General features: G+C 33.9%; 3 protein-coding genes across 29 annotated transcripts in view; 1 reads left to right on the plus strand and 2 right to left on the minus strand.

Annotated features, from left to right (window-relative positions):
- LOC126844889 (uncharacterized) overlaps positions 1-584 on the minus strand; it is a 51,023-nt gene extending 50,439 nt beyond the window's left edge. Inside the window, exon 1 of the mRNA XM_050583356.1 lies at positions 10-584. The gene's annotated coding sequence lies outside the window, so the exon portion shown is untranslated. The remainder of the gene's footprint in view (positions 1-9) is intronic.
- On the plus strand, positions 55-9,310 carry LOC126844891 (cationic amino acid transporter 2-like). Of its 2 annotated transcripts, none has more exons than XM_050583359.1 (12): positions 55-863; positions 3,154-3,382; positions 3,553-3,681; positions 3,766-3,921; positions 4,454-4,558; positions 4,690-4,845; positions 5,537-5,661; positions 5,851-5,948; positions 6,023-6,162; positions 7,089-7,349; positions 7,415-7,578; positions 8,692-9,310. In XM_050583359.1, exons 1-12 carry the CDS (start codon positions 846-848, stop codon positions 8,914-8,916), a joined length of 1,806 nt encoding a protein of 601 aa, XP_050439316.1. In that variant the 5' UTR covers positions 55-845; the 3' UTR covers positions 8,917-9,310. The 2 variants fall into 2 exon arrangements, with proteins under 2 accessions (XP_050439316.1, XP_050439317.1); XM_050583360.1 differs by lacking the exon at positions 55-863 and adding an exon at positions 2,148-2,676.
- A 1,667-nt stretch (positions 9,311-10,977) lies between these two features.
- The window catches only part of LOC126844212 (twitchin), a 72,270-nt gene continuing 55,672 nt past the window's right edge, over positions 10,978-27,575 (minus strand). For 19 of the 26 annotated variants that reach the window (XM_050582184.1, XM_050582183.1, XM_050582194.1 and 16 more), the window contains 39 exons: positions 27,396-27,571; positions 27,042-27,329; positions 26,734-26,971; positions 26,330-26,626; positions 26,071-26,265; positions 25,816-26,003; positions 25,478-25,753; positions 25,121-25,396; positions 24,913-25,060; positions 24,663-24,849; positions 24,474-24,589; positions 24,105-24,392; positions 23,873-24,015; positions 22,731-23,787; positions 22,384-22,662; positions 21,792-22,094; positions 21,425-21,727; positions 21,247-21,358; positions 20,928-21,100; positions 20,264-20,551; positions 19,610-19,936; positions 19,431-19,496; positions 19,057-19,354; positions 18,489-18,830; positions 18,149-18,301; positions 17,842-18,068; positions 17,470-17,760; positions 17,190-17,383; positions 16,591-16,768; positions 14,795-14,851; positions 14,488-14,633; positions 14,305-14,407; positions 14,080-14,222; positions 13,845-14,001; positions 13,163-13,279; positions 12,883-13,080; positions 12,706-12,819; positions 11,812-12,045; positions 10,978-11,740 (listed from right to left, as the gene is read on the minus strand). In XM_050582184.1, coding sequence (XP_050438141.1) covers positions 11,846-12,045; positions 12,706-12,819; positions 12,883-13,080; positions 13,163-13,279; positions 13,845-14,001; positions 14,080-14,222; positions 14,305-14,407; positions 14,488-14,633; positions 14,795-14,851; positions 16,591-16,768; positions 17,190-17,383; positions 17,470-17,760; positions 17,842-18,068; positions 18,149-18,301; positions 18,489-18,830; positions 19,057-19,354; positions 19,431-19,496; positions 19,610-19,936; positions 20,264-20,551; positions 20,928-21,100; positions 21,247-21,358; positions 21,425-21,727; positions 21,792-22,094; positions 22,384-22,662; positions 22,731-23,787; positions 23,873-24,015; positions 24,105-24,392; positions 24,474-24,589; positions 24,663-24,849; positions 24,913-25,060; positions 25,121-25,396; positions 25,478-25,753; positions 25,816-26,003; positions 26,071-26,265; positions 26,330-26,626; positions 26,734-26,971; positions 27,042-27,329; positions 27,396-27,571 — 8,642 coding nt within the window. In that variant the 3' untranslated portion in view covers positions 10,978-11,740; positions 11,812-11,845. The remainder of the gene's footprint in view (positions 11,741-11,811; positions 12,046-12,705; positions 12,820-12,882; positions 13,081-13,162; positions 13,280-13,844; positions 14,002-14,079; positions 14,223-14,304; positions 14,408-14,487; positions 14,634-14,794; positions 14,852-16,590; positions 16,769-17,189; positions 17,384-17,469; positions 17,761-17,841; positions 18,069-18,148; positions 18,302-18,488; positions 18,831-19,056; positions 19,355-19,430; positions 19,497-19,609; positions 19,937-20,263; positions 20,552-20,927; positions 21,101-21,246; positions 21,359-21,424; positions 21,728-21,791; positions 22,095-22,383; positions 22,663-22,730; positions 23,788-23,872; positions 24,016-24,104; positions 24,393-24,473; positions 24,590-24,662; positions 24,850-24,912; positions 25,061-25,120; positions 25,397-25,477; positions 25,754-25,815; positions 26,004-26,070; positions 26,266-26,329; positions 26,627-26,733; positions 26,972-27,041; positions 27,330-27,395; positions 27,572-27,575) is intronic. The other 7 variants (XM_050582206.1, XM_050582205.1, XM_050582208.1 and 4 more) reach the window with 2 other exon arrangements.

A 27,575-nucleotide genomic window follows, 5' to 3' on the forward strand; every position in this document is an offset into this window, starting at 1 on the left:
ATAATATACCTACTGTAGTCAGCGCAAAAGTTTGTCCGCCGCGTCGGTTGGTCGTAGTATCGCGAGAGCCGCCGCCGCCACCGCTGTTATTTGGCCGTTACTATTGCCATAACCGTCGTGGGCAACGCGAGTGGTACGCGCGCGGTCGTTTCTCATTCGTGTCACGAAAAATCTGGCGTTTAAAAAAAATTATAAAATACTCGGTGGTCGATTATTATTAATTATAAACTGAGAAGAATTAATTAAATAATATTTTAAAACACATATAGGTGCATAATACATATTATTATTATCCGGAATAATAATGTTCGATTCAAAGAGCGAGCCGCTCGTCCGGCTGTGCCCTTGTTGCCGTTCGTTGGCAGACGAGTAATTTGTATTGTATTTTTCTGTTATAACTATTCAAACGTAATATTATATTAATGTTCATTCCTTGGGGCAAGTTTCGCGTAAAATCCACATGACGTCGTGATATTACAATAGCATCAATACAGTCACCGAAACCGTCCTAACGCATTACCGGCCGTTCGTTCAGAAATAAAACTACTCTTGCACCGGTATCTTATCAGTGCGCATGATAAACCGTCGTGGATAAACATACAGTTTATATATATATATATATTGGTATTTAAAGTTAAACGTATATATATATATATATTTTATATAATACAATTTTCAAGTGCAACGTAGATTATCTACCTCTACGCCTACCTGCGGGCTGCGCCTATCCACCGGTCGTCGATATCCGTTGCAAGAAAAATTGTATACCTGTATGCACGTTACGTTTTGAACGGCGGCAACACAAGTGGTTAACACTTACCTGTAATAACCGTTGGCTTTTCAACATGTCGGCCCCAAGACAGGTAACCATTACAATAATATTATTAAACAATAGGCATTCGTTATTCTGTATAGCTGTTACATTTTTCGTTAAAAAAAAAAAATAAAAATTTCCAGCTGCGATCCGGAACGTGTTATCTGCTCGCAGTTACCGTCATCTCTCGATTTTATTGTTATAAGTTATTACTTTTTATTGCACGCTTGATTATAAAAAAAGGGCATTCGTAATCATTTGACATTAATTGAAAGTGGGCTTCCGTTGAGTAAAATAGGATTGTTCGGAATATTAATCGCCTAAAACAACACTGTACCCCTATAATACCTACTACACTGGTCTACTGTTAGCATAGTGCAGAACTCGAAAGCGATGGAAATATCAAAGAAGTACCTCACTTTTGTGACCGGTGTACTATCTATTGTTATTCGTTACTACTAACAGTGTAGAATAGTATGTTCATTATATTTCCATACCGTTTAGTTATTAACGAGTTTTTACTTACGGAAATTGTATTTTTGTTAACATTAATTAAACGCTCACCTGGAGGAATTTCAGGGGATAAGCGGTAAGAATCGACTGATGTGTGTGATGTATACAAAGTACACTAACCGATTGATTTACAAGTTACTTTAGGTATCCGCACATTGTAACTATTCTTGTTTACTTAATATAAAACTAGTATTTAGTTTTTTTTAATACTGCGTCACCGATTTAGACCGGAAAAACAAGTTCTGGAGTAGAAGGCCATAATAAATCGTGTATATGGATCGATACTCCAGCAGATATATATATTAAAAAAATTTGATAATATTACAAAATTAAAAACCATAACTATTTTGTCCAAGCGGTTATGTTAAATATCCGTTCCGGTGTTTATAGTAATTAATAAACTAAAGCGATTAAAATATAATTTTTTTAGGTACTTATACAACTATTTTTTTTGGGCAGTTAAGTGTAAACGTGTTCTATGATAACACTATCTTATTTAAACATATAGGGGTTTGTAAACATAATAATAATTATTTTATTAATATTATTATCATTATACATTAAACAATAATAGTATGTTATTTCGTAGAAAACTGTTAATTACTAGTTGGGTCTCCGAAAAAGTATAGAACAACATTTTTTCTATTAAAACTTAATTACCTTTAAACAATTTGAAGTATCCACCAATTGTAGGGGATATTTAGTTGAGATTAGCGATAACTTTTTTTTTTCTTATTGTTTCTAGACAGGTTAATTAATTTACCAAACCGTGTATTTAGTGAATAATTTTAAGTAGGTTGTCATTGGTACATTGACTGGTAATTTCTTTGATACTAATGAGACATGAGTTTATAGTTACTGCCTACTATGCAATATTAATTTAGAAGATAATAAATAATTGCAATTGCATAATTCCAACCATGTGCTCGTGCTGTGTTAATGTTAACAGATAATAGACCGTTGATAACGTCAGTTATCATGTGGATGTTCCGTAGTGATAAACCGGTACCTGTTGGCTGCTTCTGATTATTTAATCGTTTTGTTATCTAATACCTACCTATCTATTTAATTATTGTGTCTATGAGAAACAAATAACAATTTTATTCCCGAAAAACTGGATTCATTTTGAGAAATTAAAACTTAGTAAAATTATCGAAATGAAATGTCTTTCAGTGAACAGTTCAACATATTATATTTAATAGATTGTTGACGGTTCGATGAAATATCAACTACAAAGTATCAATTTAACGAAACAAATTAATTTTTTTGTTCAGTGAATTAATTCGAAGTTCATACAATGAAGTAGTGCTAAACAAACTGATGTATTAGCTGTAATTATAATAATAATGGTATACACATTGAGTAATAAAGAATAATTATCTAACTTATTATGGGAATTATGCATAAATTATTTGGTAATTTAATTTAATTATTATTTTATAACTTGTAGTTTCTTGTTCATACCTATGTAATAATATATTTATATATGTATGCAATATAAGCTGATAATATATACAGTTTATAAATAATTTCTAAGTTATCAAAAAAAAAAAAAAAATACTTAATTTGAACACTATTATTCACATACAATGTAAACATTGAACTAATGGCTGTGAACTGAGTAAATTTATAATATATATATCGCAATTCTTAATAAGTATCCGTTGTTAACATTATTTTTAGATTTAAATCTAATTTTTAAATTTTATTGTTTTCTGAGTATAACATTCTATTCTTATTTAATTAATTTTTTTTTTAAGAATAAATTGTTTGTTTAGTAATAGGTCTGTGTTATATTTCTATTACTGCCAACATAATTTTTTCAGGAGAACCAATCCCTTATAAAATCATTACTGAGAAGGAAAAAAGAATCAGCTTTGGTAGTTGAACCAAAACTTAGACGAGAACTTAGTTTGTTTGACTTAGTGTCATTGGGAGTTGGATCTACATTAGGCCTCGGTGCTTATGTTTTAGCTGGAGAAGTATCTAAATTACATACAGGGCCTGCTGTAATATTGTCGTTTGCGTTTGCTGCTGCGGCCTCTGCTCTATCGGGTAAGCAATTTATATATTGCTAAAAATAAGATGGATTTAAGTATAATTATTTTAAACCATAATTGGATATAATTGTTAAGATTAAAATGTATAATATAATTCTAAGCATTTCAAGTGTTCTTCTATTTTCTATCTATGTTAATTGATTTAATTATTGTTACTGATTGTAGGATTATGCTATGCTGAATTTGCTAGCCGTGTTCCAAAAGCTGGTTCAGCATATGCATTTAGTTATGTTGGCGTTGGAGAATTGGTAGCTTTTCTTATTGGATGGGATTTGATTTTAGAGTATAGCATTGGTAAGCTCTTACTTAGTCGAGAATTACAATTATATGTTGTAGTGTCTAATAATAGATTATATATATTTAAAAAATGTATCCTAGGTTGTGCAAGTGTAGCAAGAGCTTTGAGTGGTCATATAGATAAGCCATTTGGTTATCCGATGAAAACTTATCTTAGTACAAATTTTCCTATTCATGTTAGCTTTTTGGCTCCATACCCAGATGTACTTTCTTTTTGTGCCATTCTCATATTAACAGGTAATTTTTATTTTGAACATTTTAATAATATAGTTCACTAATTCATGGTATAACGGTGTAATTTAATAACATAGAAAAAACAAAAAAGCACAATAATAAAGCTTTTAATGAAATAAATATTTTTGTAGTTTATAGTTATTGTACTTTAAAATAGCAAAATTATAAATTCAGTTGTTAAAATTAATATTTTGGCAGCAGCAATAAATTAATTTTACAAGTTTATTAGACAGGAATTTTATTTTAATTTTTAATTTTAATAATTAAATTTCTTGTAAAAATCTTCATTTATACAGGTTGATCTGTGCACTCGGTGATATTTCAGATACTATTAAACCACCATGCTATAGAATATAGATCACCTCTAGATTGAAAGATATGAGAACATAATAAAATGTATTCTCGGTACCTTAACTAAAAAGAATGCTTAAAACATGATTAACTCTAAAATTAAAAATTTACTCTTTATTGTGATGTAATAAATATTATAGTTTTTTATTAAAATTATTTAATTAAAGTTTGTGTTTTTTTCCAGTATTAATCGCCTGGGGAATACGCGAATCATCAATGCTCAACAAAATTTTTACTGTTGTAAATTTATTAACAGTAATCATAGTTGTTATAACTGGAATTTTTCTTGGTAAAAATAGCATTCATAACAAAATATTTTTCGAAATTTATTGCCCTAAGATAGTTTGTTGGGAGTTTTTTTTTAAATTCCGGAAGTCTAGGGAGTAATATTTATTTGATAAAATATTCTATTTTTTTCAGCTGATTTAAATAATTGGAAAATAAGAAAAGAAGATATCCCAGAAGATGCTAATGGTGGCGAAGGAGGATTTTTGCCTTTTGGTTGGGCCGGTGTATTTACAGGAGCTGCGACGTGCTTTTATGGATTTGTAGGATTTGATGTTGTTGCTACGACTGGTAAATTATCATTATTTATTTATTTATTTATATATATGTATGTACAGGACTGGTCCAATTCAAAGAGTTGCCACAAATAACTAAATTAAAATACATCTTAATATAGGAACATGAAAAGTGCAAATACATAAAAACAATTAAATAATAAAAAAAAAAAAATAATAATAAAAATTCGCAATAATTTGAAAAATATAAATGTACACCAAGAGCATACAATCTAAAATAAAAAAGATGGGTCCTCATTAGCCAATTTCATCATTCTAAAAAGAGGACGGTTTAACATGTAACTGGTGGAATAGAAAAAGGATAACAATGTGGTAATTCAAACAGGGATGCGAAAGTTAACAGTCTGCGACAATTCAAGAGTATCAGTCTTCCATTTATTAGTTTAATTTTTTATAGTTTTTTTTCTAATAAATCTAACTAATTTTCTAATAGCTAAACTAAAAATTGGCCTATTTGCCCCTATAGCAAAGATAGTAAGCTTATCATAAAAAAAATTTTAATCTGTCCAATTGATACGTCAGAAAATGACTTCTACAAAAGTAATTTTTTATCAAACTTTCTCTATAACTCGTAGAAAGATAAATATATTGTTAAGCACCATGTAAAATGGTGTTATTAATTTTATAGTTTAAAGTTATTTTATAGTTATTAGTAATTAAATTTTATATTTTGTTACTTATTATAGGAGAGGAAGCCAAAAAACCTAGAAGAGATATCCCATTCTCAATTGTTATTTCACTAGTGATCATTACCTTTTCATACTGCAGTTTAGCTATGGTGTTGACACTTATGTGGCCATATTATGATCAGGTATAGTATACTACAAAACAAACCCAAAATTTAATATGAAAGCTAAAAAACTTTTATTGAGTGTTAGACTCAAATAATTGCAATTCTATTATTGAGTTTATACTATAGTCAAATAAACAGGAAATATAAAATATTCGTTTTTAATAGAAAAAATATACTAGGGTAATGATGCATAATTTTTCCATTTAGGACATAGATGCACCTTTTATACACATTTATCAAAAATTACATTGGACTGTGTTACAATGGATAGTTACTGTTGGCGCTGTGTTTGCTTTATTTACAAAGTAAGTATTCAATGAGTGGTTTTTGAAAACGTATTGGTTGTTTTAGTATATTTCTAATTATTTCATTTAATTAGCATGATAGGTACACTGTATCCATTACCGAGAGTAATGTATGCTATGGCGTCTGATGGCTTGATGTTCAAATTGTTTTCTAAAATCAACCCGAAGACAAAAACACCGGTTTGGGGTACAGTTGTTAGCGGACTTTTTGCTGGTAATATCTTTAGTGTAATCATTGTACTTTAAATAATATGTATAAGTTATAACATACATTTTACTATATTAGTATTATTTTTTAACAATTATATTCCGTTTTTAATCCTTGGTTATTCAAGATTTTTGTTAGATCTCATATTACAATTTTATGTTATTTATAACAAAAAATTGAATAACTGTATTACGATACCATTTTCAAAACAAAATTTATTTATGTGATACATAATATAAGTAACCTATTTATTAATTTTAATAATGTTTATTGAATCAAAATCTTAACGGTTTTTTTTAAATAACCGTTAAGTTAATGATATTTTTTGTATTGATGGAAAAAGGGTTTTTACAAAATATATACTTGTACAAACAATTAAATTAAAAAATATAGTATTAGAAAATTATGACCTAACATGAAAGCGATAGGGAAGGTTTTTTTATAATTGATAAATCCTAAATAAAAAATTTTAGTCAAACTATAAATATTATATAAGTTAAAAGAAAAAATGTTTTTTAAAAAATTAAATATTAAGCTAAATATATTAAATGTATTCTTTATTTATTTTATATTCATTTATTGAATGTATTAAAAAACAGCCGGATAACTATAGAGTAATGAATTTTATCTATCCTTAATCCTATACTTAAAAAAGGAAAATTATAAACTTAAGATAAAGTTTTAAAATTATTTTTCCTAGTCTAAATCGAAATTAATTAAATAAATGGATAAATAATGTTTTTAAAAGGAACATAACTGTTTAAACTACTATTTAATTTAATTTTTAATGTTATACTCTTTTTTTAAGTAATGGTTTTTCCATTCACAAAAAATATTCATATAAAATGCTGACAACAGTTGATATAAAAGTTATAGAACAAAATAAAGCTTAATTTTGTCTCTGAAATAACATTACTTTGTTGATATTTTAGCTACAATTTCTAGCTTGTTTGATTTGCAACAATTAATGAACATGATGTCTATCGGCACGTTGATGGCTTACACATTGGTGTGCTTTTGTGTTTTGATCTTGAGATATACAGACGAGATGTCCGACTTCATCAAAGTCAAAGATGATGGAAATATATGCACATCTCCGTTTACTATATTTTCAATTTGTGCTAATCTGACAAATGCCGAAACACCGACTAAGAGGACAGAGCGGGTGTCTGTTGCTATCATAATACTTTTCGGTGAGGATGGATTCTTTTTATACAATGAATATTGATTTATGTCTAAATTTTTTACATTTTTGCAGTATTGGTATCCATATGTTTTACGAGCACCATTACTTTGGTACAACAATTAGGCGAATTCTCCAACATTTCATACATGGCGATTATTATGATGGGAATTTGTTTAGTAGTGCTAGTATGCTTCCTAGCACGTCAACCACAATCTAGCAATCGTCCAATATTTGTGGTAAATTAATTGTTGTTGATATAATTAGAGTTGTAGACAACAGAAATATTAATAATAAACACTTTTAGTAAATAATATAAATCCTATTTGAATAATTAAACTACTACAATAATGATTATATATCATTAATGATAATACGATTAAGAATATGTATGTATTTTATATGTATATATGACGCTATCGATAGATATATGAATAGCATACACAACATTAACATAAAGCCAAGTTGTTCTATGTTTGATAAGGATACATATAGTTTTACTTCCAAATTTTTTTGAAAGTTAAAGCGCGCCGTAATTTTAAATAAAAAAATATTTCAACTTTAAGCGTTTTTTTCAATTTTGAAGGGGTAAATGTTTTTTAGTTTTCGCCTTGCAATGTATTATTCTTGTACGATTTCTGATTAAAACACCTGCTGTATGAAAAAATCTTTCTAACGGTTTAAAAGATATTGTGGTTCCAATCGCATATCTAGAAAAAATATATAAAAAATACATCGTTGTAAAAACAGTTATAATAGCTCCGCATCAAAATTAAAATCTGTTATTTTGGCTATTGATCTCTTTAAGTTCCTAAATAAAAATAATAATTATTGTCTCACGTGTTATAATACTATAGTATAATTGGTATCAATCGATATTGTAGTCCACCGTTGAAATTATTACTATCCTGTTCCATTGCATCATCCGCATTCAGTGGTGAGTCAGTTTGTTATCAGATCTATTTAAATAACTAGTAAGTGATCACTGGAACTGCTTTGTCCAGTCAAAGTTTTTTTCTACTCACATTTTCATCTGTCGCGATTTCTTTATTCACTGCACGCGTCTTCTTCATTTATATATTTATAAATCCTCTGTAGTCCTCTGTCAACAGCAAATCGTTCTCCAACTTAATTAACTATTTCACTTTCTTGCTTTCTTTTAACACACCTTAACCATTTTCAACTTATGTATATGTACTCTCTCAATCTTCCTGCTATTATTGCAACTACCAAACTTGCATATAGTACAAACTTACTTAATATATTCAAAGTTACCTGTACGGATCACACGCATTATGATTAGAGTATGCTGATGAATTTTTTAAATGAATTTTTGTTTTTTTTATTTTCAGGTACCGTTAGTACCACTCCTGCCATGCTTGAGTATCATTCTAAACGTGTATTTGATGACAAAATTGGATGCGTTAACATGGGTGAGATTGGCGTTATGGCTGGTGGCCGGTTTATCGATCTACATAGGCTACGGTTTTCATCACAGCGTTGAGCGTTTAAATACTGCGAATAATCCGCTTAGCCGCACAACATCAGCCGAAATGCCTATGACTGTCAAAACTTAGCGAGCGCATCTTCATCATCTTCAGCGTCGGTTCCCACGTCGCTCACAAATGACAATGGCAATTGTAAAAAAAAAATTGTTTTATTTTAAGTGACTGCTTCATTAGAGAGCCATATTGGCTTCCTACGAATCTCGAAAACTTACCAAAGTCATGTGTGGCTATAGAGTAAGTGTGCGCTTGTCATGGTTAACATGACAAAAAATATTGAAAAAGATAGCTTTAAATCTATTTAACGTGATTATGTTTAGTTTATTAGATTATTTATTGTCCCTAAATACGTTTGTAGAATAATCAAATGTCTTTTTTTCATTTGTAATAAACGCCTAGAAAAATGCATCTTAGTATACTTATACATGAGTAAACGATTATTGAAAATATATTAAATATATACCTATCTTGTTTTCTTTGTAATTTACCTGTATTGAGTCATGTTGGCATAGTATGTCAAAACAAAATCATTATTACACATTTTTTAATATTAAAAAGGCTGCAAAGTTACACAAAAAAGGAAGCAACGGCATACATTATAATTCTGTATTACTTATAAAATGTAGTTGGTATATTTTTTAAAAATTTCAATTTTTATCGAAATTATAATATCGGCAAAAAACGGTTTGTCTTTTACATGTTTCTGAAACAAAATATGTGGATCTGTCAATCTGCTCTTTTTAAATATTACATCTATTATGCTTATTGCTCTACGTTGTACACAGGTTGTATAAATACAAGTTCATTAAATCAAAACAAAATATGTTGCGAAAGTAAAATAATTTTTATTACATAATAGGAAAATTTTTTTCTTCTTTTTTTATTATTTTCAAATGTATATTTTTGGTTAATGTGATTTTCGAATAAAAATGTTTTCGATCTAAATTACTTTGGTATTATATAATACTTCTCTGCTAAACATCTGTTAATGAATAATTATTCACTAAAATTTATTTCGGATACTATATCTTAAAAATCGGTACAGTAAATGAATAAAAACAGGTGACCTAGCTTTTTCTTCCAATAATGTATTCATTGTCATTTTAGATTATTACATAGCCGGATAGGCTCTGGATATATCGGCTGGAGTTTATTTCACTAGGCCAGTCCAGCCGTTTTTATTTAAGTTTGAGATGTATAATGATGTAGTTGTTTATGACTATATCACACGAAAGTAAAGTTCAATAAAAATCACGAAAACTTACTAGAATTCAATATTTTTTATATTTGATATATATTCCATAGGTGTGCAATTTATGTGTGATAAACCACTTCTGGCATATGACTAGGGGAAATAATTGTCGTTGGGTTAAAATGTAATAGGTACTTTTTAATAGATGAATGAACGCCCTAGTTAAAAACCACAATAAATCGAAATTGTAAAAATACATTTTAACAACTTGGTATAGTTAGGTAAAATGTGAAGATACAATTCATGATGATTATTTCAAAACTCATATCAACGGCTTCAATCAAAAATAACATGTTAAAAAAAAAATTCTTTACTAACCTCTAAATTTCTATAAGGGATAATTTTTAATTGATAAATGATCACCCTATATATTTTTTTGACGAAAACACTGAACGGTTTAGTGTAAAAATCATGGTTCTTGATCGTTGATGAGACGGATAAACGAAATTCAAATTGGTAAATACAGGCAGGCCCTTCGTTTTAGCTTAGATTATTATTAAACTAAGGTTTTTTTTTGTTCATTTACCTATTATAAGTATCTTAAATCAGTTTTTACACTAAACACATTCAATGTTCACAGTAAACATGGATTATTTAACAATTAACAATTCTTAATGTTTAGGTACGCCCGGAAATTGAAGCTATGCTCCCCTGTGTAGTATGTACTAACCACAATAACTAAAACCGTGAACGTTGAAAATAAATTCTTACAATCAGCAGGCGACAAGTTAGTTTTGATTTGTATTGATAGATTAATGAACTGTTTAATGGAAGTTGGAACAATACACTAACTACGCGATGTTTGATTTCGTAGTGACTAGTGCAATAACCAAGGCAAACAAAAATTACAAGGTTGTTTGAATTGATGAACACGTTATTATTAATTAATATAACCTAAAATAAATAGAGCACATTAAACGATTAAAAACTAACAAATAAATTCTTATGTTGCAACATAACTTAACGAATTAATAAAGTTAATAGCTGCAGAAAAATCTCCTGATTAAGCGGAGTTCTATAGGTAGATTTAAATTAATTTATAGAATAAATAAACAACAATAAATAATATTCGATACAAATAAGAAGGGATGAAATGGGCATCTGACATATGTTTAATAACAGTGGATATAAATCATTCAAACAAACATACATTAGTCGGTGATATAACTTTAACAAACCTTGCTTAAATCTAATTTGTTGAGCTACCAATAAATTGTACCTCGTTTAAGTGTGAGTTTGATAAGTATTTTTTTTTTTTTTATTTAAAAAAATTGATTGTAGATATAAATTAGTTTCAAAAAGCAAAAACAAAATAATGACTATACACTTATGAGATACAAGTTATTTTGTCATGTAATCAAAATAATATGTTAAACACGATGTTATTCGAATACAGTGATAATTCTGGTATCTAAAACGCGAAGAAAATAAATAATTATAACTTAAAATATTACAATTATTAACTGTGTTATATTCTAAACGTAAAATAACGTTCGCTATACATACACAATTAGTGTAATATACATTTAAAATTACTTAACACGATGACACGTCGAATTAACTTATTATTATAATATTATATGCGCGGTGGTCTGCAGTCACAACTGGAAATTTGAGATTGTTTTGATTTTAATTATTGTTCCACTAGAATGGTACATTTAAAAAATAAATATTCTGAATTTCAATACAGTCCATATATATATATATGTACATACATACTGTAGTAACTAGTATTGCACGCTTGAATGGTTAGTCGGACAAAACGGATAAGTTGACGGAGAACGCTGCTGCAACGTGCTCGCCTGATGCATTTTTAGCTTCGACTACGTACTGGCCGATGTCGTCGGGTCCGGCTCTAAGGATTTTGATTTTGTACTTGTTGCCGGCATTTGTCGTCTGATAGATAGTAGAGTCGTCGCCGATGGGCACACCGTCTTTGTACCAAACAACTGAATAACAAACATGATCGGCACGGTTAAGACGAATGCAAAACAACGACTCTCGAAGGGAATGAGTCGCATATATTTCCAACATCTGCATGTCAAATAATATGTGGACAAAGCAACCAAGACGGCCGTATGTATTACTAGATATTATTCAATAATTATTGGCGTTTAATACCGGGAAATAGTTCGAACTTCTACCCCTTCAATGGACGCTCGCGGTCGCCTTAAATTAGTATATTTATTGGAGTTTAAAATTAAATATTTATTAAACAAATGTTGTACGAATTCATAGTTTTCTAGAGGTTGCTTATGTTTTATTTGGAACGTATTGAAATCAATTTTTTTATGTATTGTAAAAAAATATATGATTATCTTTATACAATAATTTGTAAATTGATTCACGTTTGTCAGCCCTGCAAAGATTTGAGCTTGCACAAAATAATAAAATAACAGAATTTTACTATAACAGAGTAGCTTCTATCTAGGTGCTATGTGAAACTTAAGTGTACCGTATAGAAATTAAAATTGTAATTTTGTATAGAACTTGGGATCCTAGTTGAAATATTAGATTCCTAAGGAAACTCAACCATCATTGTAGCATTTTATGCGACTGTTGTTTAAAAACTATTTTCTTATAGGAATTGTCCATCAACAGCTATTTACCTTCGTCAAGTTTTCCTTCGATAACGCAATCTACTTCGATACTTTCTTTTTCTTGGGCGGTAACCGATTTCGGGAACTTGTCGAACGTGATTCCCTTGGGTTTTTCGTTGGGCGCTGTAAACAAGGTTTGACACGATGAGTGATTGTGATGAAACTTTTATTTCTGTTTCCACTTACTTAGAACGACAATCGTGCAACTACTAAATGCCTCCCCGGCGTCGTTGAACGCCTCGCAAGTGTAAGTGCCAGAGTCTTCGGGGAAGACCTCGGCAATCTTGAGAGTGTAAACGTTGGCTACGTTGCCATACTCAAAATCTTTGCTGGGCTTTATCTCTTTGTAGTTGTGCAGCCAAACCACGTCGAATTTATTTGATCCTAGATAATAAAGTCATTTTCAGTGAGTCGAAACAATAATATTGTCTTTGTACAACAGTATTGAATTGTAAAAGAAAGTTACCGATGATCTGGCATTGTAGTGTTATACCGTCGCCGTCGGTCACCACTGCCGAGGTCAAATGGCTGACGACCACTGGTGGAGAATCGGTTTTGTTTTTACTGTTCGATATTTCTACAGCTGTAAAACAATTAGTGAAGTTGGCTATCAAATCGCAAATTATTTGAATTAATATTTTGAAGCTCGAAATTTAGTGATTGGAGACAAAAGTAATATTTTTATAAAACTTTAATCGTTAGTAATATTACCAATGATGTATGCAATGAACAACGGACACTGGGTTTGAGAGATGTGAGGCTAATTACTTGTAGCTAAATTGATAATGTTAGTTGTGTAGAGTGAATTAATTTGAGAGTAGCAATTTGAGAACAAAACCAAGAGATGAGCTGAGGTTGCTTGTGCACATTGCAACATTACAAGATAATTAATTAGTAAGGCATGCGATCTGTTAGGTTAGGTAGACCGGAGAGTAAATGGTTTGGGTACTAGGAACAAAGATAGAAAAAAGTGTACAGTAGGTAGAAATGAGGTGGATAGAAACATTCAGAAGGATTTCACTTGGGCGATAAACAATAGGTCAGAAAAGTATTTTGCTAAATTTTTTTGAAGTGTTATCGGATAAGATCACGGTTAGGGTGTAGTAAATCGACACCGTTAGTGAAATCGCTATTACTGTCATACAAACCTTTAATTGTTAGTTTACAAGACGTTTCTTTGGTACCCAAAGAGTTGGTCGCTTTGCAAACGTACTCTCCGGCGTCTTCGGGGAATACTTCGTTGATTTTCAACGTGGCCACTCTGTTTCGATACTTTAAGTCCAGAACGTTCGACGAACTGATGGTCTATGAAAAATAAAAACAACAATTTAATTCATGTAAACCAAAAAGTTACAAAAAATTGATGATTTTTTTTTCTTATACCTTTCCGTTTTTGAGCCAAGTGATTTGCGGCTCGGGGTCACCGGTTACTTTGCAAACAAGCTCCAAAGACTGACCGTCGTTAACCGTCGTGTCGGCCAGGCGACTCGAGAAGTCCGGTGGACACATGGCTTCGTCCGGCGATACTGCGAACATATAAATTCCAGAAAAGTTGTTGAAAATCACAACAAAAAGTTTTATACCAATAAACATGCAAGTGATAATTACATCTTAATTCTTTGGTTGAACTGCGCGATCTTGAGGGACTGCCGACGGCGTCCAATTTGTTACCATATTTTTTAATGCTCTTTCTGTCCGAAGAACTAAAGGTCTGTAAAAAAAAAAAATGAAATTAAACGTTAACACCATTGCGAATACATTGATTGTAAAAACCACTGCGCCCAGACCTACCGTGTCGCTAATCTTAGTTGACACGTTTGTGGCGACCGTTTTGTTTGAAGATACTGAACTGTCGCCGTGTACGTTGGACGTGATGGCCGTACGAGTGGTGATCACTTTTGGCGGGTCCCGGTGGTTTTGTTGATGATACCTGCGGTCTGTTGATGTATACAAATAAAAAATAAAAAACACGGGTTTTACTATATTATACACTTTGGAAAAGAAACTAATGCGTAGTTCCCAACGCCAGGTCACGTGGCCGGCAGATGGGTTCGATCGGCGAACAACCGTATTTCTATATCTATTATGTGTACCGTACCTCCTGAATGAAGTAAGCTATGCGATAATTCGGCCTGTTCTTGAGTTTGGTCGCTACCTATTGAAAATAACAGTAGAATAGAAGTTTATTAGATAAATAGCCATACGTGTTACGGATACATTGTGTGCAAGATCGGATTAACAGTAACAACAATAAATGGAGTAATCAAATGATGTAAATAACAATCTTAAATTGTTTGAACAGGCCAATCGATGTTAATATGAAGTTAAAGTTAAACCATTTTTATGAAATTGGTAGTATTGTTAGTTAAATAAAAATATTAATTGAACTATGATAAATAAGATATTTACAACCAATAGCTAGTTGCCAGCTGGTCTTTTATTAAAACATATATATTTTTTAATATATATGTATATTATATTCATATATTAATATATATTTTTTAAGTGTTTGAAAATAATCCTTTATAGTCAATTATTTGACTTATCGAATTTATTTAAGTGATAAATTGTTAATTTTTTTATAGAATAAATGTCAATAATTTTTGCTTTTAGGTAATTTGGTAAGCGAGATTTATATACCTTACCTTACTTAATACGTACCTATTGAACTATAGTTTAAAATATATAAAATTAGCCATATTGGTTTTATAACAACACAGGATAAAAGTTAGGAGATGACTTTTTTATAATTAAAAATATGCAGCTTGTTGTTAAGATTTATAAACGAGTATCTAAGATTATATGCTAAGAAACGAACACTTAAAAACAATTTTGAAGTACTTAAAAAAAGTAGTCAAAATTTATGTCTTCTTATAGGGACTCATTTAGTAATTAAATGTTTACAATAAGAAAAAATAAAAAGTGACTTAGCATTTTCCCCCTTGTACTATACTTACCATGAATTATGAACCAAAGTCAAAAATCATTTTAAGACATTTTTCATTGTTTAAAACAGTTATTTATCGTAACAGCTATTTTTTAATACAATGTTTGTTTTAGAGAGTAAATCACTAAAAGTCTTTCTCAGATAATTATTTTTGGGCTAATTAAATTAAGTTTTGTTTTTACAGTGATGTTAGTAAAACTTGTAAGCAAAATAATGCTGTTAGACCAAACTCATATATTTTAATTGTTTATACAATTGTATTTTCGAAAAACATTGATTTTGTTATATTGGACCACGCTACTGTTAAAAGTCAGTACCATAATATATTATGCATCAAATGACTTAATTATTGGTGTAGGTTATTAGCATGGGAATAGAACATGTTGAGTTTCGGTGAACGAAGTCAGGGTGTTTAACGAACTTAAGTTGGTCGGCATCGGGTCTCTGGAGTGAGTCGGTCTTAATTACTAAAACCGTCCAATGCTTAGTGGTTAAGACTTGCTTGTCAGAAATCCGTTCTGGTCACTAAAAATAATTTTTGGCTTACCCTCCTCCCTCCTGATATGAGCTCATTCGGGGAGCCAGGTAGCATGCTGTTATAGACAGGCGATTATAGGATATACAATGTTGAAAGGATTGCTTTAGAACGTTCATTTTTTATTTTTGTTAAAGCGAAAATACATTTTATTTCGACTTGTAAATGTGTACATACTAAAATGAGGTGTTAATATAACAATAAAACAATGTGTTTAATCCGTGAGTAAATATCACTCAATATACTCGTAATATGATATTGTAAGCGTACAAGAGTGTGCATTGGGAATTAAATACTGGTTTTCTATGTATTAAATAGGTGTAGGGACAAAACTCGGCATACAGCCTCAACAGAATATGTATATTCTTGTACATTTCAATTGAAAATTAATTGCAAAAGCGGCCTGGGGTACCTTCTACGATCACTACACAGCTGGTTTCGTCGGTGCCGTGCTTGTTAATGGCCACACAGCGGTATTTTCCCGAATCTTCCGGTTTGCAGTCTAGTATTTCCAATGTGATTACTCCGTCCGTGTGCGTGATGGTATACTCGCGTTTCGACAGTTCTTTCGACCCCTTGTACCATTGTATCTAAACAATCGTTCGATATATTAAAAGTTAAATCAAATCCACAGAGGCCTTCCACGTCTGAATCCGAGAAAACTCTTGTTACAAACGCCAAGGTAATTGCAAAGAACCTTATTAAAACTGTTTTATTTTAAAGAGAGAAAAAAATATCCGTTCTTGTTAATTTTCTGACCACAGTTTTTGATTTGATGACTGTAAATTAAGCCTGTTAACTGGTAGTTAAAAATAAAAATAAAAATACAAATAAAACTAATTGCTTCTTTCCTCTAACTCTAATGATAGACTCGTTGGTTTTTGTTTAGTAATTTTACTTCTATGACCAATGGCTTTTAAAAAAGGTATGTCCCACTCACCATGCAGATGGGTTCAAGTAGAAATTTATATTATAAGTATAATCGAGAACTCGTGTTGTAAATACACTTACGGTCGGTATGGGCGCTCCACTGAGACAGCACAGCAATTTGCAAGTTTGATGTATTTGTATAACACGAGGACGTAACAAGAACGTGAAGTTTGGCGCGCTCTCTTTCTCTTCTATGTAATACGTTTGAGTTAGTGGTTCGCGTCTCCTGACTTGTGTCACTTCTGGCCTGTAAGTCGGAGCTGCTTTGGGCATGGCTGTAATAATAGATTAAATTAAAGTTAAGAATAAAATTGTAAAATGTATAAATTAATAAAAATCGTGATTTTATGAGCACACGCACGTTGTACGTTGAGGAACACAACTTCTTCTCTGTATCCGTAAGTGTTTTCTGCTCTGATTATGTATTCGCCTCTGTCGTCCAATTTCACTCTGTTGATGATGAACGTGTAATCGTCTCCGGCGTATCGTTTCATAAATTTGACGCTTTGTCTTAGCTCGTCATTGTTGTGGTACCACGACAGTGTGGGCTGGGCGACGGCGATTACGCGGCACGTGAACTTTACACTTTGTCCTTCGTAACAGAAAGCGCTCTGCGGTTTGATGACGAAACGAGGCGCAGCTTGTCGTCGGTCTGATGCAATTAACAAACACAATATGATTTAACAAAAACTTAACAAAGTGACCATTGTGTAAATATTCCTAGTAGACTCACCAAATGAGGTCTCGAATATTTTGTATTTCTCCACCATAAGTTTCCTGAGTGCGCTGTACTCGGCGATTCTACCCAGCGGAAGGGCGTATGAATCCCAGTCCTTATACTTCTGTCGGATCTGGTCTCGCATCTTGATGTAGTTGGATTTATCGATGATACTGGTTCGGTCTGAATGGTCTCCCATCAACCACGGATGCATCAGACACTCGTGGGCGGTCATTCTCTTTCTGAACCGATTCAAATACCATATAAGATTAGAAAACGTTTAGATAAATTATCAATAAAAGGAATACATATTATAACTAACTCTTTGTTTTTAATCAAAAGTCGTCTTATGAAATCCTTTCCTTCGCCGGAAATATGGGCGAACGTCTCTTCGTCAAAGTCCCAATCGCACGCCTTGACGTTTTTCAGCGTTTCCACATCATTTTCGCCGGCAAATGGAGACAAACCACTTAGGCTGAAAAAACGACATTTTTATGTCAAAATGCTTCCAAACGGTCGTGCCTCATTTGATAAACACCAATAGACTAAAGAGGCTTTTACTTAGTTATTCATATTTTTATTATAGGCCATTGAATAATCAAATCGTATGTATTCTTTATCTCGAAGTTAATGAATTACAATTAAATGCACAGAATACTTACAGAACGTATGCAAGCACACCGCAGGCCCACATATCCGTGTAGAAGCCCACAGGTTCCCTCTCAACGATTTCGGGTGCAGCAAACTCTGCCGTTCCTGTGGATATTTTGACAATTTCGTTGGGGTCCAATTTGGTGGCTAAACCAAAGTCGATTAATTTCACGTTTGAACTCCTCTTGGTCTGGCACATAATGTTTTCGGGCTTGATATCCAAGTGAATGATATTTTTCTCGTGCATATGTTTAATGGCTTCGCATATCTGTCTCATGTAGTTAATTACTTCCGCCTCAGACATGCTATATCCCTCTGAAGTAATTCTCTCAAATAGCTCACCGCCGGACAAACTAGTAAAAAAAAAAATAGCGTTATTTCGCTTAAATCCAAACTCAGAGCTTATAGTAAACGAACGTGTGTTTTAAAACGTGGTTTCTTGCTAATCAAAATCGATTAGACAATTGGAAATAAAAATAAAATACTTGTTTTGCGCAATTGGGTATGTCAAGTTTTAGTAGGTCTTTTTCACTAAGTACTAATTTTACATTAGGTATTTGGAAGGCGCACACCACTTACAATTCATAAATCAAAACCATCTCGTCCTCGTCCTCAAATGCATCGTGCAGATTGATCAACTTGGGATGGTGTAGTTGATTCATGATGTCGATCTCGCGCCTGATGAGTTCTCTTTCTACGTTGTGTGCTATAGGTATGAACTTGGCGGCAAATATGTTGCCCGTTTTGCGTTCGCGGCACCGATGCACCACGCCGAAAGCTCCAGTACCGATTTCCTCTAAGATGTCATAGTCGTCGTAGACGGACTGCGATTTTATATCTACTGGCTGTGGTATGTACTTCGAATAAATATCGAACACTGTGGAAACAACAGACCGTAACATTATCCATAGAACATAGTTTTATTGAGAGTATACAATATATCCACTACTTACCATATTGATCGTAGTCTTTAATATGTCCGTCGGCTTTGCCTCGTACTTTTTTGCCATTTTCATCGACTAGAACATAATTGAAATTATCATTAGGCGTAGTACACAAATATTGACTATCAAGTTTTTCTCAACAAATGTTTTATTACTAAATTATACGTATTAAGAAAAGTTGTATTTACTTTCGTAGCGTTGAGTTTTCGGCGGTTTCTTCAACAACTCTTTGGTTCTGATCATGATTGATACGTCGCTAGGTTTGCTCCTGCCGTACACGTTTTCTGCGTACACCCTAAACTCATATTCGTGTCCGGGGCTCAAACCGGTCACAGCAGTCGAAGTGAATCGCGTGTTGCCCACACGTATCCAACTGCTCATTGGAATCTCGCGTTTTTCTATTAGATAATTGGTGATGTTGGATCCACCATCCCACATTGGAGGTGACCAGCTTAGCACCAGGGAGTCTTGGCCAATGTCCTCGATAGATAAATTGGTCGGTGGATCGGGGTGGTCTAGATAAATAAAACACATAAGTCGTGACGAAACTATTGATAAATGAAGCTCTATAATGGAAATCGAATATATAAGAAGGAATTCAAAGCCCAATGAGATGGTATGAAATTACACGAAGCGAGTAAAATGAAATAACAAAAATGTTTAGAAAATAGATCATTGTGATAAGAAAGCGAGGAGGACATATTCGAGTGAATAATTAAATTGAACATAATGAAGACACAAAAAGTTGTTAGTGACGATAACTGCAGAGGAAAAGATGATAACTGAGAAGGCCTCATACACTTTTGTGACTAAAAAACACAATAATGCTTTGTTTTACCCACCACTAATTTGTATCTTGATGATTGCACTGTCCACGCCCAAGTCGTTCTCTGCTAGAACGCGGTACGGTGAAGTGTCATACTTGCTTACGTCTCTTATAGTTAATATTGCGTGTCTTTCTGACACTTCTACGGCGAAATGACTTCCCGATTCGATCACCTCGTTTTCACGGTACCAAGTGATTTTTGGCTTGGGAAATCCGGTGAAAGGTATTTTTATAACGACGTTTTCACCTTTGTCAAAGAACGCAGTGTCTCTAAACCTCGGTGGAACGTTCAGTTTCGGTGGTGCTAAAAAATAAAAATAAATCAGTTTTTTTATAATAATGTGTTAATATATATTTTTGTTTGGACTACGATATCTTCCAACCCGTAGAACCCATTCCTTCAATATTAAGTATTGAACGCCAAAAATGTTACATAATATCTTTCAACTTAAAACCATAAGGTGCTATTACTTTTTAAAAAAAAGTGAAATTATTTTCTAAATTTGTATGGAATGTTTTTTAGATAAAGTACTAAAACTTGACAACAATTTAAAAAATATAAAAAATCGTTTCCCCTAGAAGTAGTAGAAACTCTTCTTTATTTTATATTTGCCCAATATGCTCCATTAATAATACCTGTTTTTTCAATTAAAAATATATAGGTAGAAACATCTACTCACTCATTATCAATAGTTCTCCACGAGTTGATTTTATACCACCCTTATTACTTGCTCTGCACACGTACTCATCAGAGTCCGCACCATAGACTCCGTTAATGATAAGAGTGTAGGTGTCTCCTTCATGGAACATGTGGTGACGAGCACTGGGAGTAATTTCTCGAGCACCTTTGTACCTATAATTAAAAACCATAAATCAAAATTGAATACGAAAAATAAAACGAAACAGAAAACATGGTAATAAATACTGCAGTATAAAATCCAAGACAAAACTATAAGTTAATTCAAGAATTGCACACAAGATAGAATATTAAATACTTACCAAGTAATTGTGGGCTTAGGTACACCAGTGATAACGCATTGGAATTGAGCGTTTTGATTTTGAACAGCTTGAATCTTACGCAGTGGTTTGACAATTTCTGGTGGTTGAGCGGCTTTAGAAGAAAATTAGATATCAGTATAAACATGTTATCGTAGTGTAATCACGTTTTAATCCTTACTCAATGGATCTTTGATCGTTACGGTGTTAGAAGCTTGACTGGGCAAACTTAGTCCGGCTTCGTTTTGGGCGAACACGCGGAACATGTATTGTCGGCCTTCTATTAGATTTGAAATGTTTATCTGGGTGGGAGCGCAAAGTGATGCGTTCACTCTCTGCCATGTTTCGGAGTCGATTTCCTTTTTATCGATCAGATATCCCTGAATTCTCGAACCTCCATCGTCCAATGGTCTGTCCCAGCTAAGGTTGACAAAGTCTCCGCCAATTTCGGTAACGGTGGGAATTCCTGGCGGCGATGGCTTATCTATTTTAAAAGTGCAAACATGTCAAAATAACATTCTTTAAAAATAAAATAAAATAAATTATACCATATGGCGATTTGGCTTTGATTGGATTAACTCCTTCTAACGGAGGACTGAGTCCGTTATCGTTGACAGCGATTACCCTAAACACGTATTCATTTCCTTCGGTTAAGCCTTGAACGAGGAAGTTGGTGTCTTTGCACGTGGTCGAAATGCATATCCAATGGTTGGAGTTGATGTCTCTACGTTCTACAATGTAGTTTGTGATCTTTAAGCCTCCGTCAAATTTAGGCGCGTGCCATGAAAGTGCACATGTGTGTTTGGTAACTTCAGATACGGCCAGAGGTCCGATCGGGGGTCCCGGTAATCCTAATAACAATGATTAACAAACATTTTTTTTGAAATTTAATTAAAATTAAATGTCTAATCTAAATTTTATCTCTCAATGTAAGTTTTATTGATCTGATTTGTTTATTTTTTATGTAATAAAGTAAAAATTTTATATAAGGAAATTTTTGTAATTTAAAGCAGAAAAACATTTATAAATATAAGCAGTAAGATAAATACACAATGTCTTTAATTATTGACATATTAATGGAGGCATCATATGTGACCATATGATTCAAGAGGTTAATAATTTTTATAAGTATGTAATTACCTGATATGTTGACGGTAAATGTCCCCGAAGCATTACCACTGGGGTTTTTAAGAGTTACAGTATAATTAGCAGCATCGTTCTTTTTTACCTCCTTCAAGAATATAATAACATAATCGTCGAAAATTGTCGATTTAATGCGGTCGCTTTCTGGCACAACAGTTCCATTCTTTTCCAAATCAACGTCTTCCAACGGGTCGCCACTGTAGAATACTTTGATTTTGGTGTTTTGGCCCTCGGGAACGTTGATCTCATTTGGCATACGTTCGATTTTAGGTGGGTCTAATAACACAAAAACCAATTATGTAATTAGTATCAGTTACAAAAAAGGATTTATTTTTATAACTCACGTCCTATTTTAACGCGAGAAGATGTCGTAACGAATCCAACAGAATTGTAGGCTTGACAAGTGTAGTCACCATCGTCGATTTCGGAAACTTCAGGGAAGTGTAATTTAAAAACACCGTTGATCGACTCACACTTGTACCGACTTCCAGATGCGATTTCTCGGCCGTTTTTTAACCATTTAGCGCTTGGCGTAGGTTTGCCGACGGCTTCGCATTTTAACGTAATTGGTTTGCTATATTGAACCACTTTGTTCGTCAGCGGAACTATGAAATCGGGTTTCTCGCCACCCTCGAATTCCCAAATCTTTACAGGAGTAGTGCACGAACTAGGTTCGCTTTTGCCAACCGCGTTTAGAGCGTACACTCTGAACTCGTAGTCAGCGCCTTCCACGAGGTTCATCGCAGTGAAATTGCAGTCAAATATAGAATAATCATTGCACTTAACCCACACGGCACTGCTGCCTACCTGCCGTTTTTCGATCAAGTATCCGGTTATCTTGCTACCGCCATCTGATAGGGGTGGTTCCCACTTAAGGTCGGCATAAGTTCTACCCACCTTGAGCACAATAGGCGTGCCCGGTTTGGAAGGTGGCTTGGCTTTGCCCTTTAGACGGAACGTAGACGTAGGCACCGAAGGTTTGCTAAATCCAGCAGCGTTCTTGGCCAACACACGGAACTCGTAGTCGTGCTCATTTAACAGATTGTGTACGACGTATAGCGGTTCCTTTACTACGTAATCGTTAGCCGTCCTCCAGTTGCCACCTTCAGTTAAGTCCTTGTATTCAACCTTGTAACCCTGGATCTTGGCTCCACCGTCGTGCACAGGTCGTTCCCACGTTAACGTGGCCTTGATTTCGTCAGATTCCAGTACTTGTGGATGACCAGGTGGATCGGGCACGGTGAATGGGAACTTTGCCGTGATCACGGAGTCCATTTCGATCGGTTCAGACACGCCGTACTGATTTTCGGCTCTGACTCGGAAGTTGTACTTCCTATTAGGTTCTAGACCTATAACGTCATAATGGCATGGTCGGACGAAACTGCTGAGTTTTGACCATAGCTGTGTAAAATCAATCGTACCGTCATGAACATATTACGTGGTAACAAGTTATACGAGTACGATGGTAAAAAAATGGCAAACTTACTCCTGAAGAAACTTCGTACTTTTCTACAATGTAGTTAGTGATTGGTGAGCCTCCGTCATCCAATGGTGGTTTCCAAGACAACAAGCAAGCTTCTGGCGTCAAGTCGGATACCTCAAGTGGTCCTTGCGGTGGTAATGGTTTATCTATTCGAAACAACGAAGAAATACACATTTGAAAGTTAACTGTTTAATTGAATCAACAAATTTATGATTTTAACTTTATTAATACTTACCGACTACAAGTACTTTACACGATGCAGAATCAGCACCGATATTATTGATCAAATGTATTGTGTAACTACCAGTGTCAGTTTTTCTCTTAGCACATTTATTTTTGAAAACAGTTTCTGTAGGTGATGTCTCAAATTTAATCCTCGAATCAGATATGATCTCTTCTCCGTTTATGCTCCATACCGGTTTCGGCAATGGGCTTCCAGTAAACGGAACGGTAATTGTAAATTCTTCACCGGCTATTACTGTCATGTCTCTGATGCTCAGATCACTAGTTATCTTTGGCGCAGCTATAAGGAAATATTAAATATAGTTAGCATATACAAATGAAAATTATTTGAAAAAAAGTAAGAATTATATAATAAACTTACACGCTGGTGCACAACATCTAATCGCATCTGAAGATGAACTCCATGGACCTTGACCAGCTGCGTTCAATGCTGCAACTCTGAACTCGTATTCGTGATTTTCAATCAAGTTGTGTACTCTGTTCACAACAAATTTAGTTAAAAATAATGTTTTGAGTAATGCTGGTTGAACCAAATAAATGTATGTATTACTTCAATGTTGTGTCAAGGATTATAGCATGAGAAGCTTTAGTCCACTTATCATCACTGATAAGGCGTTTCTCCACCATGTACCCAGTAACCGGTGATCCGCCATCGTTTCGGGGTTTCGTCCATTGTATTGTAATCGAATCTTCTGAAGTATCAATGCCTCTTGGCGCTCCTGGGGCTCCGGGTACGTCTATAAAATACAAGCTTAGTTAAAAAAATGTTCGGTAGTATAAAACTAATAGAATGAAATTACCAAATGGATGTCTAGCAGTTACTGGATCAGTGGTGATCGCCGGCTCAGATACTCCATATTTATTTTCAGCCATTACGCGGAATTGATAAGTTTTTCCCACAATAAGGTTTCGTACTTTGCACTGTTGTGATGCAACATAATTACTTACCTGAAAAGATAGTTTAAATAAACATGAAAACAATTTTTTCTATTAAACAGGTAATTTTACCTTTTGCCAAGTAGTAGAATTTAATTCTTTCTTTTCAACAATGTAGTTGGAAATTGCTGCTCCTCCATTGTCCGCAGGTGGACGCCAGAACAAGGTCAATGAATCACCATTCAATTCGTCGGCGTACAAGTGTTCTGGTGGTTGTGGTCTGTCTAAGACTTTTACGTGCAGAGTGGCCGTATCAAATCCGGACTGGTTGCGAAGTTGCAATCTGTATTGACCCGCGTCTGTTCGCTTAGAATTTTTAATTACTAAGCTAACGGAGTTGTCGGTCAACTATAAAGAAATAAAATAAAAGATAAAATATATTTGGTTTTAAAATTAATATTTAGACGATTTTGAACTTAAAATATTTACTTGAGAGTGTACTCTAGAATCGCTATCGTCTATGTTCTGATCGTTGTTAAACCAAACGGCGGTAGGCTTAGGGAATCCAACGTACGGTATATGTATTGAGAAATCTTCTCCGGCCTTCACCGTGATATCTCTAACGCTCGACAAATCCAAGCAGGGTTTGTTGGCTTGCTCTTCAACGAGAACGTTGACGCTAGGCCTGCTAGGTTTTGACCTGCCTTCTTCATTCACGGCCATTACTCGCCATTGATATTCGTCACCTTCTTTTAAGTTTCCGACCTAAAATAAAATTTAAGTTCAGACGACGGTCAGTGCATTTAAAAAGTAAAATAGTGTATTACCGTGCATAAAGTGGAGTAAATCGTAGGGCAGTCTACTTCCTTCCAATTGGAATCCCCCTTATTTTTCTGTTCCAACACGTACTCTTTGATTTTTGCCCCTCCGTCAAACCTTGGTGGACGCCACGATAGTACAACGCTATCTTTCGTGATTCTGTCTGGTTTTGGAGCCTCGGGAGCTTCTGGTACTTCTGCAGAAGCAAAGTAATTCCGTTAATAGTTGTGTTATAGGAATAATAAAGCAAAAGTAATGTTTACTCTTTTGTTCTTTAGCCGTCATAGGATTGCTGGGTTTGCTAGGTTTGCCGGTACCGGCTTCGTTGACTGCCATCACACGGAACTCGTAGCGATTACCTTCTCTTAGGTCTTGAGCAGTAAAACTAGTGTTCGAAGTAGGGAAATTGTTGCACTTCACCCAGTCGCCACCTCTTTCACGTTTTTGAACAATGTAACCTATAGAAAAAAATATTGACGTATAGAATAATACTCATTATTGAGTGAATGCACTTATTTTTACCTGTTATTGGTCTTCCACCGTTATTTAAAGGTGGTGTCCAGCAGAAACTACAGCTGTTCGGAGTATAATGAGTGACTTCTGGTTGTCCAGGAGCGTCGGGTGGATCAAATGGACTTTTGGCGACAACGGGAAGACCTTCTAGTGGTTCTGACAAACCATACATATTTTCTGCTCGCACTCTGAATACATAACGTTTTCCTTCATGTAGACCCTTCGCTGTAAATGTAGTATTAGGACAAAATCCGGGTATTGGTTTCCAACTGTCTGTCCCAAATTCGGATATTTCAACGACATATCCTGTAAAACGTTACCCCGATTTTATTCCATGAGGTATTTCTTTAGATACTTATTATTTGTACACATAATTCATATGTTATTTGTAGACAAGTACAAGATTGCAATACCTGTAACGTCATTACCACCATCGTCTTCAGGAGCTCTCCAAGCCAACGTGACTGAGTCATGCGTTGTTCCAGCGTAGTGCAATGGTCCTTGGGGTGCTGTGGGACAGCTGACTACTGAAACGTATATGTCTGCCGAGTCTTTACCGGACGAGTTGGAAGCCGTCACTGTGTACTTTCCAGCATCTTTGCGCGTCGAATTGTCCACTCTTAATTTGGTCAAGTTGCTTCCGGTTACGGACTAACGATTACAAAACTCGTTACAGTCGAAAATCGTATAATAGATTATAAACAAATCAGAAGGCACTCACGAGTATACGGTTAGTCACGGGTGGTGTTTCGCCGTTTATGGTCCATTCAATGTTGGGTGTCGGTGCACCTGATATAGGTATGCTTATGTTGATCGGTTCACCGGCTCTTACCTTCAACCGACCACCCATTAAAGCGTCCAAGTGCAATTTTGGTTTTTCTCTGGTTAGTTTTGCCGTGTAAACATCGGAAATGTCACTAGGCTTTCCAGAACCGGCGGCGTTCACAGCACTAACACGGTATTCGTATTGTTTGCCTTCGTGCACGTGAGTGTCGTCGTATTCGGTTTGCTATAAAGAGCGTGAAAATTCATAATTAATACGAGCTTGTAAAATAATATTTTTAGATACAATTACCTTAACCGGAGACCTGGTTATCTTAGCCCACCGGCCGGCCGAAGAGCGTTCCCTTCTTTCCACATCGTATCCAACAATTGGCGAACCTCCGTTGCTCATTGGAGCAGTCCAAACGATTTTGATGTGCTCTTGGTCGACATCTAATGCTTCAGGCTTGCTTGGTTTACCAGGAACGTCTAC

This window comes from Adelges cooleyi, unplaced genomic scaffold, assembly GCF_023614345.1.
Source record: "Adelges cooleyi isolate 19-005CV unplaced genomic scaffold, UGA_ACOO_1.1 ACOO_flye_CR_arks_rails_tigmint_CR_PRNA_651, whole genome shotgun sequence".
NCBI lineage: Eukaryota > Metazoa > Arthropoda > Insecta > Hemiptera > Adelgidae > Adelges > Adelges cooleyi.

Bases quoted from the DNA above. Each gene is read 5' to 3' on its own strand.
- LOC126844891 (XM_050583359.1), top strand. The intron at 4,559-4,689 runs GTAAAAATAGCA...TATTTTTTTCAG, and splicing joins TATAACTGGAATTTTTCTTG to CTGATTTAAATAATTGGAAA. The intron at 5,949-6,022 runs GTAAGTATTCAA...TCATTTAATTAG, and splicing joins GTGTTTGCTTTATTTACAAA to CATGATAGGTACACTGTATC.